A 19636-nucleotide genomic window follows, 5' to 3' on the forward strand; every position below is an offset into this window, starting at 1 on the left:
GCTTTTGGTATAAGACCTATCATATGACCTACTAATTATGATGATGATACTATCATCCTAAAGCGGCCCTAATTTTTAGAAGATAGCAATTTTCAAATATTTTTCCATTACTAGCTATATAAAACCTACCTTTATAGTTATTTTCATTTTTCTAGCTATTCGGGAAGTACCTTTTAATATTGAACAGTAAGTCAGTCAGTAAGAAAATTGCAAATTTTGAAATTCTGCCCTCTCGAAAAGATTTAATAATCTACTGCTCAAATTTGTACACTGTCGTAAGCTTAATTTACGTTTCAAATTTCAAAAGACCATTTTAAGAGGAAGCAAAGATACGAGGATGAGCAACCGAGTGAATTGGTTCATGAAAGCTTTGCTGGAACTTGACCATTACTGCTCAAGTAAAAAATGTGCTTGATAAAATCCGGCGATAATAATTCAATGAAATGCATTTATAAAACATCTATTATCTGACATATAGCCTATTATCGCCTCCGATAGATTTCTTTTCTTGGCAAGGGCGCCCTCGTGTTTCACCCCTTGCTTTTAGAGGATGCAAAAATCCTGGAGGAAGTACGGCCTCCCCTGTAATAAGTCCCCTATCTTTCTAGCTCTATACTTTCTTTACGACCTTTACCCTTTTATAGGCGACGCCAAACGCTTATTTAACAGAGTTTATCCGAGACCATTTATCGGGGGAAACTGACCAATAATATTTACACTTAATATATTCAGAATTTGATTTAAAAAACTGGCCCCCAGACAGCAAATTTGGTCTTGTATATGAATTATTTCGAGCATAAATGCTTCATATTACCTTACATTAAAACATGTACTAAAATTAGTGTTTACTTACTAAAAATTTAACAGGTTCTGTGTGTAGAAATTAAGATTCGCTCACCTGAAACAAAAACAAAAGATTATTTGAAAAAAGTACTCTCTCCACGGATATTATTTAACAAATCAGACTAATGTGTTTCAATTTTCGTTTGATCGTTTTAATTATTCTGGTCCGGTCATATTCATAAAAGTACACTTAAATAATTGAAGAAAATATTCAAAAATACTGTAATTGCCACATTTACACATAAACTGCTGAAAAATGAATAGGGATATTGCCAATTTTGTAATATTTACTTTCCCTAGTAAATTGAATTAAAATTTATTAAAAATTGATATGTTTTTACTGAAGGAAAATTTAATTAACGGATTGTGAAAAATAACAAAATAAAAGATTTTAATTCCATAACTTGTTTTATTGGACACAATAATTTTGTTTTAATTAATACCGTGTGTAATGTCCTATGTTAGCTGATACCTCATACACCAGTTAAGCCTAGTACGCACTAGGATTCTATGAATCGATTCATGTTGCGGGGCAGAGTCGGGGCTGCGTAGATTCATTGTTCCGATGCAGCTCCGACTTTGCTCCGCGACAAAGGACCGTGAAACAAGATTCAGTTCACATTCATCAGTGCCAGCGAAAATGACGGAGGAACTAGCTCTCTCGGGAATTTCCCTTGCTCTTTTTTGCATTGCACGTAGTTCATCGGAAATGCATTAAAATATGTCCAAAAAGATGGTGGGTTTGATAAATATTTCACGGCGGGAAATAGGTCAGCACGGGAAAAATCTTATGGACACGTTGGGATTAAATGATAGCGCAGTGTACAGACATTTTTTGAGGATGTCCCCGACCGATTTCGAAACCAGTTTAATGAAAGTTGGCGGTCGTATTTCCAAGACAGATATCAATTTTCGGGAATCTATCTCTCCGGCCGACAGATTAGCTGCCACATGCTGTGAATGATACATCCCACAAACACAGATGGGAATGCGTGTCTTCAATAAACCGTAAAGTCAACTTGGTACTCCACAACATGCCTCTATACAAGACACTGTCAAAACCTTCAAGAAAACACTCACTAGAACATCAACTAAAAAATGAAGCGTGAGCGCTTGTTCCGATTCACGTCCCCACTGGCAAATGTTGCGCAACATTTGGTCAAAGAATCCCACATCGGAAAGGGATTCAAGAGTCTGAAAATGCTAGCCCGCAACACACCAGATTCATCGGAACAATGAGACGGGGCAGCCCGGACTCAGGCTAGACACAGCCGAGACTCTCCGGAGATTCAAAGAGTCGATTAAAAGAATCCCAGTGCGTACTAGCCTTTAGACTACTGTAAATAAGGATGTCACTAATTTCATAAGAATTTCACTCCTTAGATGTTGCAACGCTGCAATCAGCTGTTGCAGGTCAACTGCTGCGGATGGTGATCGAAAAGCCTTCTGTGCAATGCATTTTATGGGATTGAGGTCTGGAGACAATGGGGGAAGGGACTGAAGTTTTCTAAACATTGATGAACAACTCTGCCCCTATGAGGGGCATTGTCATCCAGAATCGAAAATCCCTGCCAATGAGATCCCTGGTTTGAGGGATGTATTTCTCGGTATTTCTTGGACATAACGGATTGCGGTGAGGTTGCCTTCGCCAATATGGAGTCCAGTTCGTCCTTTAAGAGCTTTTGTAACCCCCGTTCTGTGCTTAAAGCACACCGAGTCTTAGTTCATCGAGGAACTTGATTAGTAATGTCGGTTTCAGTGATTGAATCTCTTCTTCGGTTAAGTTGTATGTCCCAAAACACTTCCTCCTGTGGGCAAGTGTAGCACCACAGTTTATTAGTAGGTATATTGGTAGAACACTTAAAGTAAAAGTCGAATGAATAAAGGAAAATGAAAATCAGTATTTTCAAGTAATTCTGTAACAATTTCTGGAGTTCCTCAAGGGTCGCACTTGGGGCCTTTTTTTAAATCTATGTAAGCGATATCTCTGATTCTCTTCCCCCTATGACCCTACGTTTCGTACATAATTTAAAAATATTCTGTTTCAAAAGGATGAAATTGGACTGTTTTCTTTATTTTTAATCTAAACTAGTAGTAACTTGCAAAGAAAAATAACAAGATCGGTTTTATCTCAACTAAAAACCTTAATTAATTGTAATATATTAATTGGTCAAGCGGACCACGAAATGAGTGAATTTAACGATTTAAAATGAAGCAAACTTTACTAAAGCTCTCCGTGGCCATTTCATTTGTCGTCGAGAATCCAATCCGATTACACGACATTTGAAAGATGGCAAAAAGGAGGGAAAATTTAAAAGGTGGGGTTGAGATGGGAAGTTGGTGTCCGAGTGGATCGAGGTCACGATAGCTCAAGTGGTAGAGCAGCGGCGTATCTAGCCGAAGACGTGGGTTCGAATCCCGCTCGTGCCATCGACTTTTTTATCTCCACTAAAAACCTTAATTAATTGTAATTTAAAATTTAACTACATTTTTAATTTTCCCGTTATTACCTAATAAATTTTTAGTGAAATTAGTTATACCACTAATACATTATCCGACCACCTCAGTGATGTTATAAAAAATATTCTAGAATATATTTCCTACCGATGGCTTTTAAAAAGTTCTACGTGCCATCAAGATTTACATAGAATCGTAACGTTAATCGCAGTCAAGCGAGATTATCCAGTATTAAATAAAGCAATAAAAATTCAAATGAAAAACAGCCCGAAAAAAATGTTCGGCTTGTTCATGATCAATGACGATGAGTCGGACTCGGAAATAGCGAATGATTTTATCGTAGGGTTCGCGTCCTTGCTTCGACATATTTGGCGACGAGACTAAACGGCAAGGGCGTTTTGTGGGCACTGGGTCATGGAGCTGAATCAATCCGAAGTTTTAAATGAACGTGTTTTCATGCAGTCAAACACAGCATTTAAATCATCCATATGTCCGAGCCAAAGAAACACTCAAAAAATTGATCGGATACATTAAGATTATTAAATTTTACTTAATGTGGAGGAGCATTTATGTGCCTAATGTTAGAAAACTGGTAAAAAAACGACTAAACTTTTCAAATCATTGTAAACTGCACACTGTGCTACAATTTCCTAAAACAAAATTTCTACTATCAAATTTAGAGGCACAGAATAAATTGAATAAATAACTACTCAAACTATAAAACTTTATAATAAGAAACATAGATAATATTCACGTGATAATATCATTTATCTGCCCTTTTCCCAATATTTTTGTTCACACTAAAGTTAAATTATGCTATGCCTAAGCTTGTCTCCTAGTTAAACTTAAACTATATCCTAAAATAGTTTTAACTGAAAAAATCAATAGAAAGTTTCTTTGTGCAATGATTTATATAAACTCTGTGAGAAGTGTAATTTGGACATAATGGATTATTGCAGGATAAAAAACAAATTGTGAATTTATTAGATAAAATTATTAATTTGACGCTTACTGAATGAATGAAATAGATACAAGTTTGATAATTTGGCGAATAGAGAATAGAGGTGAGATACTCTACTTAAAAAAATATCGTTTAGATGACGGCGTAAAAATGTACCAGTTGTACAACCGTGGGGAGGACGAAGAGGTTTATCATTTTGTTGCTTTGGATCCCATTCTGAGTACCGGTTACTTTATTTTAATAAATAAATCTACGTTTACATTTGTGGACTTTATCGGATATTTAAATCGAAGGAACTTTGGTTGTTTAGTTAAATAATGTAAGAAAGCCTGGCAATACAGATACAACTTAGTAATTATTATTATTTAAGGGCATCATAACAGCTAAGGTCATTTCTTGCCCTAACGTCCAAACGTATATCTTAGGTTAGCTAAATCCCTTCTGAGTGCTATAAACCTCTGACCACAAACATTCACTCATAAACTAATCTATCCTATTGTCATCCAAAGCTTTAATTTATCGTTTTAAAATTCTTAATTTGGAAGGCCAAATGTCTGCAAAAATCCCATTTTCAATTATAAAATTTATTGGTGTTCTTTAATTAGAATGATTATTCAGAAATCGTGAGATGCGGTCTTGTGTGATGTAGGTGTCAGAAAAACATTTTCTTTATCGTGCCAACGTTTCGATCTTTATTGAGATCATCTTCAGGGCTCAAAGTGTTTGTTTTCTGTGTAATTGTGCCATTCTTGTGACTCTCAACACGACACGCAAGAATGGCACAATTATACAGATAACAAACACTTTGAGCCCTGAAGATGATCGCAATAAAGATCGAAACGTTGGAACGATAAAAAAAAATTTCTGAAACCTACATCACACAAGACCGCATCTCACGATTTCTGAATAAGTAGCATTACAGTTGTAGCAACCATACATCAAATCCATATCAGCAAGACGTGCATTAGGAAACAAGGGCATAATTTAAATCACCAACCTGAGGAAGATTTCTGAATATTCATCGATTAACGGTCACTAATCATCACACATTTAATTAGAATTTCGAATTTTTGTTTAAACATTTGCCATAGGCTTGTATTTAACTTCTAAAGTATGTATCCTATATACCCAAAATAAGTATTTGTTAATGGCTATTTTATTAAAATGTTTTCCATGTAATTTTAGAGTAATGTTTTTTTGTAGTTAGATCTGTCTATATATGTAAAAAATTTAATTTTTGGGCAGATGATTTCTATTTTATTCTATATGCATTTTCATTATTATTTTTATTTTCACTTATTTCTATTAAGATGATAGCTTTCTTTTTTGTTGTAAGACAATTCCTCAGACGGCGTCAACGGCTATGAGTATAACTAGCATACGGAATGAAGAAAAAAATGCATAATATTGAATATAAAGACTTCTGATATTATTTTAGATAATATGTTTCAGAAAAAAATAGATCACAATCCTGTAAAACTACATATATCATAAAAATAATATCTCTGAATAGGTTATTTTAATATATGTATCAACGAGTTTGTGAGGGGTTATATTTAATTAAAGAATAAATGGTTTTAGCAATACGATGGCACTTTCCATTTCGATTGTTTAGAAGGGATGAAAATACAGTTTTTAAATAAATGTTTCGTCGCTTTTAGAATGATTGTATGTATAGTCAATGTAGTGTTCGTTTGTTTGGTAGTTTGTGTTGTCCTGACGGTAGTAGTACTGAATTTACTTTATACGCTTTGAAAGCCAATGATATTTAAAGAAATATATGAATTCTTAACACAGTACTTCTTTTTGGATCAACTAGCAGGATGAAATTTGGGCACTGAGCAAAATGTTCTCTTAATTTTAAAGAGAACTTCGCATGTGCAGTGCGATTTGAGTAGGATTCATCCTATGCTGACTTAGCGGCAGGGTAATATGAATGTGGGGTATAGGTATTCAGTATTAACGGTCACTAATCTCTACACAGTGGGGTATAGGGTTTGTCCGTATGCTGCTATCCGCAAAAAACATTTTTCTGTTGCTTCCATTTGCTGTTCCCTTCCAACAAGGTTCCGAGTCCTCGTTACTTTGTCGTTACATGTACAGCATCAATCTGAAGCACGTCGGGGAAACCTGAAATCTGCCTCTAGTAGATTTGTATTTATAGAAGCGTCTTTCCCTACCAAGTTTCCAACTTCAATTCTTTTTAGTCCAGCTCTTTGATCCAAAAACTCGGACTTCAATTCCAAAGTCGGATTGCAGAGTGGAGAAAATTGTTTGTGTCCTAGCTCAAATTGCTCTGATTTGCAGAAGAATCTCTCTCTCTCTCTCTTTCTCTCTCTCTCTCTCTTTCTCTCTCACTCACTCACTCACTCTCTCTCTCTCTCTCTCTCTCTCTCTCTCTCTCTCTCTCTCTCACATACATACACACACACGCATGCACGCACGCCCCCCCACACACAGTTTTTCTATGTCTCTACCCCCTCTGTATGGTGTATGTGTTTGTTGTCTAAAATGTGATGGTGTGGCAGAGTATGTGAATGAGAGAAGAGAAAGAATTTATTTGTTTATGAGGTAAACATTTTTCAACAAATATTTCGCTATGTTATTCAAGTCAACAATTGACTTTAGACGCTTCTTGCCATATAATATTTATAATATATTGAACGAAAAATATAATGTCTGGATTTGGACCAACTTTATATCGTGATATAAATTTTGTATGTGACTGCAAATAGAGAAATGTAGGATAGAAAGAATGAATTATTATGCATGTACAAGTTTTTCTGTTGGTCTGATTGCTTTACAAAAATTTCGAATATGTGAATTATGGATGCGGGTTGAAAATCCCGATTACATTAAGTTGGCTTCAGAAACCGATGTAATATCGGTGAAACAGACATCGTCGTGAGGACCAGTTTGACTTGTAACGCACCTGGGAAAAGACTTAATTAAGTAATAAAAAAGTTGGAATAATGCAAAAACTAGTGAATAAATAAATGCCGTTGAAAGTAAATTATAGAGAAAAAATGGTTTCGAACCCGGCATTTTATATATTTAAACCATCATGTCATGTTAAAATTTGGAGTCTTGTCCATACTCGCCAAAAACATACAGTCCCTAAGTGAAATAAAATGCCTTGTAAATTAATAAACGGATTTTAAAGTAATATTGAAGACGTTTTATGTCTTTATGAACAGAAAACACTTATATTAATTTTGGATCGGTGTTTTATTGTTGATTAAACTTCACAACTATTTTGTTTACAGCGCCTCTGAATTTCCCTCTGTAAATTTGGCAATTTGTTTTTGTAAAATCCTTTTGTGGATAAAGAATTTAAGGATTGGGATTAAAACAGGAAAGGATAAAAAAATACCTTAGCTGAAGAAGACCTCACAAGAAGGCGAAAAGGCCCTCCTACTCAAACGGAAAATAAAAAATATAAACCAAAGTTCAATACAAAAATAAAACACTAAGTTCAAATGAAAATAAAATAACAACCCTATAATAATAATTTGTCACTACCAAATATCTTTCTAAAAAAATATGAATCCGTGTTTTCCACCTAAATAAAAACCTTTTGCTTCCAAGAGAGTTGAAGAAGGGGACCGATTGAATTGAAAGGAAATGTAATAAGTCGTTGCACATGGCAGCCGATGAATACTTCCGTTCACGAATGGGAAAGAACGATTCACTGTTCCAAAGGATCTGAGTTCAAGTTCGAATGGAAAAAGTCCACCGGGACTTCGCAAGAATTCCTGTTATCCTCCGTCAGACCGGACAATTTCACAAGCAGCGTCCCACGCTTGTCGCAGCTTTGGGTGGGTCGCTGACGCAATTCTTGACTGTAAACCCAACAGAGAAAAACACATCTATGTATATTTAGTAAATCAGAATAGAAACTTGTGATTAGGATATAATTCCTGATTAACCTGATTTTTTTGTAATTCGTATTCCACCCACAAGGACTGCGCAGCATTTAAGATATGAAACAGCTTGTAAAAAAATTTTGTAAATCAATATTACTGCAATGACTGTATATGGTCCAATTATATTAAAAATTATCATCTTAGAAAGCCTTTACGATAGCCTGTCTATTATGACATTTATCTCTAGTGAAAATCGCTTTTGAACACGGTTTAATTGTTTCGAAATCGTTATAAATGATCACAAAGTGGACGTTGTTTAATGATGTTTCAAAGTTCTACTGCAAAGAAGATTGAGCCATTTGTGTTAATAATTAATTTTATTATTTACTCTACTGTAATTATTTTCTTCAGTTCCAATTCTCGCTTCCTAGGTTTCATCCTAGAAAAATGGTACGGTTTGTAAAAAAAATTCCTTCTAATACCAGTTTTAACTCCAAGAATCATTACAAATTATAATAAAAATGCGTTGGGAAGTTAAAGGAAATTTGAGTTAAAATTTAAATATTTTAACATCGTTAAGGACCCAGGCTTTCGCAGCAACTAACGACTTCCGACAGAACATGGTACACTTTGTATTTTATTTTACCTGTACTTAGCATGTAGTCAAATGAAATTGCCTTAAAATTATAGTTTGAATTTGGAAATTTTATTTCAAAGAAGATAAGGGTTCAATTCAAGCCCATTTGAGCTTCCAGAATTAATTAATTCGCTTGATCTGCCAATTCTCGTTGTTTCCCGCCATTGGAATTAGTCGAACAACTTACTTTTTAAGATTAATTAAGGTTTTTGTTAAGATAAAAAAGTGAATGGCGTGAGCGGGATTCGAACCCACGATCTTCGGCTAGATACGCCGCTGCTCGATCCACTCGGACACTAACTTCCCATCTCAATCCCACCTTTGAATTTTCCCTCCTTTTGCCATTTTTCAAATGTCGTGTAATCTGATTGGATTCTCGGCGACAAATGAAATGGCCTCGGAGAGCTTTAGTGAAGTATACTTCATTTTAATTCATTAAATTCACTAATTTCGTGGTCCGCTTGACCAATTAATATATTACTATTATTTAAGGTTTTTAGTTGAGATAAAAAGTCAATAGCACGAGCGGGATTCGAACCCACGATCTTCGGCTAGATATGCCGCTGCTCTACCACTTGACCTATCGTGACCTCGATCCACTCGGACACCAACTTCCCATCTCAACCCCACCTTTTGAAGGAAAAATTGAAAACCATATTGCACACCTATGGTACAACACCTTCCCCTATGTTTTAATGAATATTCTATAGATTTTTATTAAATTTGATCCCTGTTAACATGTACCAAAGGGACTGCGGTTACAGAGCGGTAAAGGTGTGACTATGGGCTTGTAGATCCAGCGAAGCCGAGGGTTCGAATCCCACCATCCAGATTAAAATTTCTGATTCCTTCCCTCTCAAAACAATTCTGTTCATTCAAGTGTGGCTATGTGTAGAAAACATTAAGACAATAATAATAATTGACCTTTGAACGCGCCTCACGAATCCAACGAATTATTAATAATAATTTTAAAAATGCTCTAACATGAAAGTAGTTTATTCAATTCTCGTTTAATAATTTTCCGTTATTTTAAGGAATTTTATTTCAAACCAGCATAATTAAATATATTTATTAAAGCACATGTATTTCTGATCTTGTTTAATTTGATTCACAATAGAATAAGTATGCATATATAAGAATATATACCGCATATATATCGTATATCACCAATTTCTAGTTCAAAAAAGATTGACTCATTTTGCAAAACAAATTTAATACTTTAATTTTGTTATAACAAAAATTAATACGCTAGGTGGCCTAACCATCGTCACTGCAATTTAGGAAGCAACTATGTATCCTTTACGCTATTTCTTTAAACTATGAATAGTTCCATACGCCAATTGTTTTAGTTCAAATTCAATGAAAACGAACATGGTATATATTAATTACTCAAAGTGCTTTTCTGTCCGCAACCCCTCGCTATACTTCGCGATTGTAACTTATTAAAATTACTAAATGTGCGAATTACATAAAATGCTATTAATTCCAATAGCATGTCCATTATTAAAAAAACAAATAAACAAAATCGTACTATTCTGTCAGAAAACAACGAATATATCAATGATGACAATATAATGATGTGATGACTGATGGTTTACCGTTTCAAATTGCAATAGGCAATTGCAATAGATCGATCATTTCTAGTGAGACCACCGGTTCAAGAAATTCGTTATGAAATCGATTTAGCAGTTGCCCCAATTGCTTCGCTGGGTGCGTCGACTCTCGTAATCCGCCAACTTCGCTACTTGTGAAGCAACGAACTTATGTTATGCAGAAAACGCACTAAAAGAAAAACGATGCCTAATGCGAAATTTAAACTCCCTACGATCACGTTGAACAACGTCCTATTGTTTTAACAGCGATTCTCTTTTAATGGTGTTTTTTCATTGCTCTTTACATTCATTTGAGAACTTTTTAAATTGAAATCACAATTTGGTTCATTTTATTGGAATGCATGAAATTTTGACGGTATGTCGTCCTGATTTTATCCTGCCCCCTTTGTTTAAGATATTTTTACTTCAGCAATTTTTCAGCTGGTCAAGTCTGTTTAACAGAGCAAAATTCTAATCATTTATGACAAAACGAAAGAAAAGAAGGACAATTTTAAATTGCTCTCAGATAAAGTTTCCATAGTATACCGAGATGTTAAACATAGGATGATAAAATTATTTCCGGAAATTGCATTTCGATTAGTCGCTAAGCTAGTCAAAGCCAAATATTTACCACTGACCCCTCATAAACCACGAGTGAGACGTTGCCAATCGCATACTTCACACATCCGTGTTCAAGTTGAACACGTCCGAGTTGATATAGTCTATCTATTTCTCGTTAAATTGCGCACTAGTCCAAAAGGAAAAAGTCGTCATAGGCCAATCATTGAAATTCATGTTTAATCTTGTCCTGGGACGAGGTTGAAGTTCGACGAATGCGATTTGTTCCCGATGGTCATTACGCTCATCCGGTGCATAAGCCTTAATGTTGTACTCTCATGTTATACACGATCCGGTTGGAAAAGGCAATCATGAAGAAACGCTATTTTATCGTACAGCTTAAGACTTGAGTGAAGGTAGAAGGGCTATTAAAATAATGGGACTGTATATTAAAATCGATTTATTCCCATTAAACCGATGGAATAACATAGCTACCCCATAAATTTTGTAAGAAACAAGTTTTCTACATCCTCGACTTTATTCTTCAGCGTTCTGTTCAATGAAACGACAATAAACGGAATTTTTAGTCTTTTGACAGGTGGCGTTTCGGCGGAAAGCTCGTCCAACAAATTTAAGCAGCCTTTCAGAAAATGGATTATAATTGGGTAGGCCCTTATGTCTCAATTGACGTCAATTTATACCAGTTATGGACCGGGTCGAATACGATTCATGTTTCAACTTACGACGGAAAGAAGGGTTGGATACTCGAATTCCTTGTCGAGAGTATTATTACAAATATCTAATGTCTTAATAAAACTTAAGACTTGGTATAAGAAATGCAAAAGTATACAAATAAAGTCATTAGAGCTCATTAACAGGAAATATTTTGCGATTTCCATTGGGACAACTTGAAAATTCCTTAGAAGCAAGTGGTACTTTATAATTACTTAAATATAATATAAGTTAAATTATTAGTAGTTAAATATATATTATTAGTAGTAGTATTATTATATATATTAGTATTATTATATATTAATTATTAATACATTAATTATTAATATATATTAATTATTATTATACAGGGTGTCCCAGTTCCTTCTGACGAAACTCAGGGAATCGATTCTACTCTTCGTTTGGAGCAAAAAAAATGCTCAGGAGAAAATTTTCGGAAAGTTCTCTATTTTAAGGATATTCGTCAATTTAGGTTTTTTCAACTTTTCACTACCTTACCACATAAAAACGCTTACAACTTCCAAAATGTTGAGACTACGACAAATCCAATTACACCATTTGAAAGAACGCTCGGTCAATTCATCTTCCATGGTTATTGTTTTTCAAGCTGCTTAATTGCCTGGGAAGTCATGGCACTTGTTCCAAGGTACAAGACTAGAGGATCTTTAACGTCCGCACCTGGCCTATTCGGCCCTATCGGACGTTTTGATTCTCAAGATGAGAGCTGACGCACCTCTGCATACGACGGAAGAGTGTTACCGCCGCAGCATTCGTGTAGAGGCGTCCCAGCCACTAAGGTCCAAGACACCCTCGCCGCTTGTCCACTCCGAACGGTCGGGCCCGCATTGTGCATCGGGTCGTATGCCGCGCGCAAAGGGTTAACAAGCCGAAATACATCAGCCTGTTCTCCCGCGCAGTATTTGTATTTGTACTCGCTTTGGCGGTACAAATATTAAAATTGTTCGAAGGTACAGCAAGCAGTCGTATCGAATTACTCGCATACTTGCCAGTGAATTCGGAAAGTTGAAGCATTGTAAACTGCTCGACAAGGAAAGTGAAAAAGAGTAGTAAAAATGATCGCGCAGACCTAACGTCAATACTATCCGATGAGAGGGTACAGACTGAAAAACGGTTTCTCAAAGCTTTTCCGCGTCCATTAAAGGAAATCGGCTGTCCATGAAAAGTTCCTCTACAAAAGAGCATGGTTCAAACCGAATGAGCAACTGTCACTCGGTCAATTCATGCATTTTACACAGGTTTTGTTTTCTAAGTTACTTAATATGCATTGGAAGTGCCATGACTCAAGATGTAATTCATAGCACTTCCAAGGCACAGCAAGCTGTAATATCAAACTCACCCCTAAATACTCGCGTTCTTCCCAGTTTTGGAGCGTCGGAAAGTCGCAATATGTTGGACATGAAAGTGAAAACGGGAAGTAAATTGATCGGACAAAGTTACGTCAATACAATCCAATGAGACGGTACAGACTGGAGAAAAAATTTTCAGAGCCTTTTTGCATCTATGACTAAGTGCTTCTTCATCTATGAGGCTCTTCTTACTTGTCAGATATAGCTTTTCGCTGCACTTGAGTAAAAACCTTTAGTTACGTCTTTAATATGTTTGTACTGCGAGTTCTCTTTATTTTTCGCAGAACTTACATAAGCAGTTACAATAGCCAATACGATCAAATGCCTTCGGCTAGAGAAATGAGATTCCAACTGCCAACGACATGGGGAAGGTCAAAAAAGGAGTAGAGAGAGAGGTACTTGAACGTCCACCCTAACAAGGAAGAAACATGGGAAAATCTGTTCACCGGCAAAAGCCTAATATCCCATTAGATCGTACTTAAAGTGATTTTCCAGTATCTGGAAGGAGGTAGAGTAACAAAAGCTGTCAGATTTTTCAGTTTGTTCTTGATGTACTAAGATCTCTGAACATTGGGCAAACAGCAAGAAAGTATGTAAGTACGCAAGTAAGCTAGAAAGTATTTACCTTCAAGTTCAGTGTCCTGTTGGGGACACCCACTTTTCGTCAAAGAATGGATAATTTATATGTACTTATCTTTATTGGATCAAAATCCTGCCACACCCACCATATAATGGAGACAGGAGTCGATATTACGGTACAAAAGGTTATCGACATCCAGCAAGGAAGTTGTACCAGCAGGGGATCGAGCAACTTACTGAAAGATAGCTAATGACAGTGGGTCGTACATCGTGGTTTGAATATTACTTTAATTTCATCACAAGGAATTTCGGAGTACTCGTACCACTCATGTAGGTTTAATGAATTTTCGACTGTTCAGTCAGAATTATAACACCTTTCGAAGGGTGGCTTGCACAACGGGCCAGGGGGTTTTCTCAGCTATTACGCATGGAAGAAATTTCCCTCAAAGTCAGAGCACGTACGTCAATCCGCACCAGTCGCATGTTCCAAATAGGAAGGTAAATCATGACGACGGTTTTGTAAACGTAAATTTACACCCCAATATCACGACTGGTCCCTCTTTCTCCTAATTTATGGAGAGGGGAAGAGACAGTTTAATAACGCGAGAGATTAACAGTTGGCAATAATCTGACCGTAATTACTCTGATTTCTGAGCCCAACACCATTTTAAGGTTTCATCAATCGACCAGGGGGCAAATTGCTATACGCAATATGCGATATTGGATCTCATATTTTAAACTAACGAAAAATACCGAAAACCGAGTAAGAAGAAACATGAAAAAAAGTAACAAGATAAATTATTCAAGGCACTCTTCATTACTGAGCCTCACCTATATTATGAATATTTATCTTCTTAAGTTTCATGAATAAAATAAATTTCCTTATTAAGAAGAATATTTTTCAGAAAGAAACATGAAGACCCAATTTGGTTATTTATAACTAATTACCATCTCACTGAGTACGTATTTAAAAAAATCGTTCCTCTTAAAGTTCAACAAGCGAAATAAAAACCTGTCGATTACCAAGTTTGTTAAGAAAAGATTTCCATTCAGATAATGACAGTTTTATAATAGAAATTCTAGTTAAATTTTTAATGCAAAATTTTACTGCTTGGAAGATAATCAGTTTTTTTTTTTTTCAAGAACGTAATTATCTATCTAAAAACTCAACTTACGTTAACATTTTCCGCAAAGAAGACTTTCTAAAAATATTTATTTTGTAGGATGACGGAAGATTCTATGTAATGATACAGGGCGAAGCCAAATGAAACCTTGGTTACCGGGGGGAAGGGTAGGACCGCATGGCAAAGAAAACTCAATCAAAAAGGTCTAAAACACCTCGTCTCATAACAATCAGCATTGCTTTCCGATCAAAAAGGGGTTGGAAATGTAATCCATGAAAGAATGTGAGTGAGTGAGAAAAGGAGAGGAAGAGAGAAAGGAAGGAGGAAGGGCAATAGCTAGATATGTATGTATAGATAGAGAGCGAAAGAAAGATATAGAGGTAGATAGAGTAAGACAGACAGAAAAAGAGAAAAAGAAAGAGACTGAGAGAGGAGATAGTGGAGAGAGAGGAGAGGAGAGTAAGAGGAGGAGGAAGAGGAGGAGTAGGAGTAGGAGTAGGAGGAGGAGGAGGAGGAGGAGGAGGAGGAGGAGTAGGANAGGAAAAAATAAATTCAGAGAGAGAGTTAGAGAGGAAAGAGAGAGAGAGAGAGAGAGAGAGAGAGAGAGAGAGAGAGAGAGAGAGAGAGAGAACTGTTAAGATTCTTCTGCTAATCAGAGCAATGATATATTCTTTGGTCTAGGACACAAACAATTTTCTCCACACTCTGCAATCCGACTTTGGAATTGAAGTCCAATTTTTTGGATCAAAGAGCTGGACTAAAAAGAATTGAAGTTGAAAACGTACAAATCTACCACAGGCAGGTTTCCCCGACGTGCTTCAGATTGATGCTGTACATGTAACGACAAAGTAACGAGGAAGGGAACAGCAAATGGAAGCCACAGAAAAACGTTCTTTGAGGATAGCAGCATACGGACAAACCCCATACCTGACGTTCATATTACCCTGCCGCTAAGTCAGCAATCCTACGCAAATCACACTGTACATGTGAAACTCACTTTAAATTAATAGAACATTTTGCTTACTAGCCCAAGTGCCCAAATTTCGGCCTGCTTCCCTGACCACCAGTTGATCTATCCAGTCCTGATGAAAAACCAGGGCCTGTGTGGAAAATATCTACATTTTCTTAAAAATCGTTGGTTTTCAAAGCTTATAAAGCACATTCAATACCACTATTGTCAGGATAAAACAAAGTAACAAATAAAAGAATACACAGTGATGTAGGTTTCAGAAAATCATTTTCATTATCGTTCCAACGTTTCGATCTTTATTTAGATCATCATCAGGGCCTGGGATTTACAAACATTGTTTAAATTTAACAAACACATGTAGGATGTGGAAAAAAAGTGAATTTATACAATGCAAAAAAAAATAATTTTTTATATTCAATCAAAATATTTCTACTCACTCAAACTTACGCAGAAAAAAAACTTTGAGTGGGTAGAAATATTTTGATTGAATGTAAAACATTATTTTTTTTTTGCATTGTATAAATTTACTTTTTTCCACACCCTGCATGTATTTGATAAATTTAAAGAATGTTTGGAAATCCGAGGCCCTGAAGATGATCTCAATAAAGCTCGAAACGTTGGCACGATAAAGAAAATGTTTTTCTAAAACCTACATCACACCAGACCGCATCTCATGATTTCCGAATAATCAATTTTTATATTGTCCGGTTATTTAAAAATTTAAGAAATACAAATTTTAGGTTTAGTTAGTAGAAATAGTTTAAACCAACGGAATAATATGCCCAGTAATAATAATAGGTCCATCTATATTTGAAAGTCTTAGGACTACGTTGAATGTTCTCAAAAGAAACATATCAATCAAAATAACCAGGAAACGACCAGTTTTTATGAAAATTTGAGACCTTTTTTGCAGAACGTACGATCTTTCAGTACGATTTACCCTTTAGCAATTTTCTATGCGGGTTTCTCCAACAAACAGATAAACAAATCGCACCAGGATTTTCCCGATGGGATGAATCAATGGGTTACAAACACACGGTCCGTATAATCGGGCACAAAAATCGTTTAGATTCAATTTTGTCTGGATTCAATTTGTTTCCCGGGCCGGATTGGGCCAGCAAGGACGATGTGAAATGTGGGCGGACCGCCGGGACATTTTTATACCTATAGCGAGAAAAAATCCAATCTCTCACATAAAGAATTTAAGCAGGAATCGGGGTGGAATTATTTCAACTTTCTTTTTTACTACTTCAATATTCGAATCGTATCTACAATAAAAATAAAAGCGTGCGTCGGTGATAAAATCACTGAAATACCTTGCCGAATCGTCAGCCGTTTGTTCAAAGTGAAATAGTTAACTGTAAGGATATCCAGGGCGTAAAGGTTTCCAGATTTAGACCGCAACCCTTAGCTTGAACATTTCGGGAATGGAAGAGGCGCATCCTCGGAACACGGTAAACCGCACCCCCTTTCCATCGTCAAAGGCGTGCTTGGTTTAACTAGAACCGCCCTACAAAGACACTTGTGAAAAAGCAAGAACGGCCCGACGGGAAATTTCCAGGTTAAATTTAAGCCAGTACTATTACGAAAACAAGTATGGGTATTTTAATTTAATTAAAGCTTACTCGTTGGTAACAGTTATTAATTTCTTATGGCCGAGTGTTCAGCCATGTGTTTTATTATTATTTACGAATACTTTTTGTATATGAACAATTCAGTTGAGCACGACACTTGTAGTGAGGTACCACATTCCTCACAGAATTAATTAATTATAACTCAAGTACACTTCACTTTTGTAAATAAATCGATAAACGAAAAAAATAACAATCGAATAAACAAATCAATTAAATAAGTGCTCAAAAATAATATACGTACAATATACAATCCGTAATAATATTCATATGCAATATAAAAATTCTTTTAGTTTATTTTCATTATTTCATTTTAAGGGTCTATCGTTCCTCGGTGGTGAAGGATTGTTTGATATGTGCTGGGGAGTTGGATTAGCATGATCTACCAATGAGGAGTGAAAAAGTATGTAGCTTGCCTTAATGATGAGAGAGATCAACTTCCGGTATGTCCAACGATTACGCAAAGTGCTGACAAACCACTGGGCTGCTGGCCTTACAAATATGTTTTAGTTGGTCTACACTCTTTTTATATGTTTGCTGCTGAACACCATAATCCACAGCTCTATTGCCTTATCGGCCGGATTAAAGCAATGTACGAAAGCCTCCTAAGTGTAGGGGCAATGGTGATGTTGGGCCTATTATGAGTTTTAAGCATAAAATACGGAGTCTCCCGTGTTTGGTTAAGTCATTGGTATGTTCAATGTCCAGAGTGAGACCCAGATAACGGACAGTCTCCACGATAGGGACTAGTTTACCGTTTAGGGTAATCACTTCCTGATTTAAATCGTTTAAGTACGCGAAACCAGGGGACATCTGGAGACATAATTGGATCAAAACATAGGACCGCAACATCGTCTGCAATTTGTGCTGTAACTAAATTATCCGAATAAGGGAAGTACTATGAATACTCAAGACATAAAATGAACCTAGAACGCATCCTTGCCTAACTCCAGTTTTTATATCATGGTTTTTAAAGTACCACATTGCGGTCAGCTATGATTACTATGTGTGTTGATTAGTGACCGTTAGTCCATAATTATTCAGAAATCGTGAGATGTGGTCTGGTGTGATGTAGGTTTCAGAAGAACATTTTCTTTATCGTGCCAACGTTTCGATCTTTATTGAGATCATCTTCAAAGCTCAAAGTGTTTGTCTTCTGAGTAATTATGTCATTCTTGCGTGTCGTGTTGAGAGTGCAGACCGTGCAACACGCTCTCTCAACACGACACGCAAGAATGACACAATTACACAGAAGACAAACACTTTGAGCCCTGAAGATGATCTCAATAAAGATCGAAACGTTGGCACGATAAAGAAAATGTTCTTCTGAAACCTACATCACACCAGACCGTATCTCACGATTTCTGAATAATTATATTATTATTCATGCTTATAAGGAAAAAACTCATTAAAAATACACTTTATACAAATTAATAAATTTATAAATAAAAATTCTCCAGTCTAAACACTACTTTATATCTTTACCATTGTTATTCAATGAAAAAAAAAGGATTAATTTTTTATTTACCATTGAAAGTACAAACAAACAATCATAACTAAATTGATTTTATGATGTTTCAAAAAAATAAAAAAAATTTAGTATCGACTTGAATTTCACAATTAGTATATAAATACAAAATCTTCGAACGAGTAAAGAAAGTATAATTATGAAAATAGCCTATAAATACTTTTAAATACTTCTCACCTTGATAATATCGTTTATATTAAATCAGCGAGTTTGAAATAATGTGAGGTTAAAGTAATATGTGCAAATTGTGTGAGAATTACAAATTGAGACATGGGCGAAGATATTTTACCTGATTCTCCCGTGGACGAACGTGGGCGAAACCAGGGCTGTCTTCTTGGTGGTCTGCAGAAGGAGTGCCGTGTACTGTGTTATCAGCATTTTAACATCCACTTGTCGAAATACGGAGTCAATACCATTGTCGGTACTCCTTTCTACGCTTCCTCGACTTGGTTTCGACTGAATCGCACTAAATTTCGTACAACTGGTGGAAACAAACAAGACCTCACTAACACTATTCCAATGGGAAAACTAACGACACTTTAGAAAGCCGGATTCCTTCGTTATAAAAAAAAAAATATTTGCCTTTTCGTGTGCCTAATCAACCTAGCGAATTGCAAAGGAATGGTTCTACCTCATATTTAATTCACAATAATTTTATAAAAGTTACATGTCTAGGGAACGCAAGAAAAGTAAATTGAAATAATATCCAAACACCAAATTGCATTACTATTGAATTGTTTCTGAACCTATTTTGAAAGTAAATACTCTTTCCGCTATAATAAAAAAACAAT

General features: G+C 35.8%; 1 protein-coding gene across 5 annotated transcripts in view; it reads right to left on the reverse strand.

The window, feature by feature from the left end:
* The window catches only part of LOC106665170 (protein sprint), a 450469-nt gene that overhangs the window by 243545 nt on the left and 187288 nt on the right, over positions 1–19636 (reverse strand). For 2 of the 5 annotated variants that reach the window (XM_014391411.2, XM_014391408.2), the window contains exon 2: positions 19135–19326. The exons of the other annotated variants lie outside the window; for them this stretch is intronic. In XM_014391411.2, the coding sequence (XP_014246897.2) occupies positions 19135–19326 (192 nt within the window). The remainder of the gene's footprint in view (positions 1–19134; positions 19327–19636) is intronic. 5 annotated transcript variants of the gene reach the window in all.

Source organism: Cimex lectularius, unplaced genomic scaffold (genome assembly GCF_000648675.2).
Source record: "Cimex lectularius strain Harlan isolate CLEC.00 unplaced genomic scaffold, Clec_2.1 scaffold140, whole genome shotgun sequence".
NCBI classification, from domain to species: Eukaryota; Metazoa; Arthropoda; class Insecta; order Hemiptera; family Cimicidae; genus Cimex; species Cimex lectularius.